The 1,847-nt window shown below is 55.0% G+C and overlaps 1 protein-coding gene across 1 annotated transcript in view; it reads right to left on the bottom strand.

The window, feature by feature from the left end:
• PTSG_11966 (uncharacterized protein) overlaps positions 1–1,847 on the bottom strand; it is a gene marked incomplete at its 5' end in the record, with an annotated part of 16,437 nt that overhangs the window by 14,266 nt on the left and 324 nt on the right. The window contains 3 exons of the mRNA XM_004995631.1: positions 154–381; positions 660–848; positions 1,102–1,557. Of these exons, the coding sequence (XP_004995688.1) occupies positions 154–381; positions 660–848; positions 1,102–1,557 (873 nt within the window). The remainder of the gene's footprint in view (positions 1–153; positions 382–659; positions 849–1,101; positions 1,558–1,847) is intronic.

The following is a 1,847-nucleotide window of genomic DNA, read 5'->3' as shown; positions in this document are numbered from 1 at the left end:
ACACACACACACATACACGGAGCCACACACACACACACACACACAGAGCCACACACACACACACACACACACATACACGGAGCCACACACACACACACACACACACACACACACACACACACGGCGTCGCGCAAGCGGTACACGACCTCTCACCAAGCTTGCTTCACGTGAAACTGGCAAAGAAGCCAGCGAGAGTTGGGAAGTGCCTCATCCACGGCGCGACCTTCGGCAAACGTCTTATCCGTGATCACGGCCGATGGAGTGATACCGTGGTCTGCAACCGCTTTCCGTAGAAAGTGTGCGACGACGCCGATCGTCTCGTGACTCACAATGGCGTGCGCCACAGGTATTCCCCATCCATAGACGCTTTCGACCACCACGCTAATCAACGGGTGGTCGTACATGTTTGTGCCATGTGTTGAGTCAAGAAAAATGCCACGATGCCCACACTCCCAAGGAAACACAGAACAAGCATGCATGGGAAGTGATGACGAGACGCTTACCATTAGCCACGTGCACAAGGCTGGCGACACACTGCAGTATTGACACGCCAACACGACACGAGACAACAGAGTGCCCCATGTGTTGCAAGGCGGTGCACATCATTGACCATGCATGCAAGGATTCAAGACGCGAGCACGGCACTCAGCACCACACACCTTGAGCACGCGTCGCTGCCACTCAGTCTGCACAAGGATGAATAGTGACTCTTGCGGGAAATCGCCTGAGGCGCGCTGTCCTTGTTGTAGATTTGTGCAGCGTACCACACAGAAGCGGCGTCATCCGCATCAAAGCGCCCAGGCTCGTACTCCTGAGCAACGTTGTAGACATGCGCTTGCTTGAAAATGCTAGTCACGCAAGCACGACAAAGACAGTCAGAACGTGCACTGACACACAAGCACACGCAAGGCAGAGAACACACACACACACACACAAAACACACACTGACGCACACAACGCGCAAAACACACAAGCACACGCAAGGCAGAGAACACACACACACACACACACACACACAAAAACACACACGCACACTCGTTCACTCACTCACCCACTCACGCGCGCACTCACACACACACACAGACACCGCATCGATCTAACCTGATACGTGGATGCGAGGAAAAGGTCGCCTTCACCTGGTGATAAATGGCCGTGTAAGACGCCGAGACACGAAGGAGACGTGCCACTTCTGCACGAAACACGCCTGGCAGCTGTAGGTGACGCAGGTCCTTCGAATGTGAGTGGTAGTTGAACATCACCACCCGCACTCGCCCGCCTTTGCAGACCTGCCCCCACATCATTGCTGGACAACACCCAACAGGTTTTGGCGCCTTTGCACGGTGAGCGCGGATTGTGCCCTGATATGGTCGCTCATTGCCATGCCGAGAGCACGTCCGGACGAATTCTTCTTCCACCTGTACATGTTCGAGGCCCCACGCGGCAGCTTTTGGTGGGAAGCAGCAGGTGTGGTCACGCTTGACGTAATCGACGAGGGGAAAGTCGTCACACTCTGCCGCGGCGACGCACAACTCGAACCTGCTCCACGAGGCGTAGAAGCTGACGACACAAACCTGGAACGAACGAGATCGGGTAGGAGAGAAAATGCTGATGAGAAACACAGGACCGGAAACAACACGAGGCCGAGTAAAAGAGTCACATAAGACGCGTGACCCGCTCTCACATGCTGCTAGAAGTGCCTAGCGATAAAAGACGCTGACCCGCAGCGAACGCCACCAGCGGAGGAGTGTATCGAGATACGGCGGAGCACGGTTGCGAGTAGTGCAGAGAGTTGTTGTCTAGGGGACGGAAAGATGAACGATCTACGCTCAACGCCAATCTGAATAGAA

The sequence above is a fragment of the Salpingoeca rosetta genome (assembly GCF_000188695.1).
Source record: "Salpingoeca rosetta unplaced genomic scaffold supercont1.7, whole genome shotgun sequence".
NCBI lineage: Eukaryota > Choanoflagellata > Craspedida > Salpingoecidae > Salpingoeca > Salpingoeca rosetta.
This window is presented reverse-complemented; position numbering and strand designations above follow the sequence as displayed.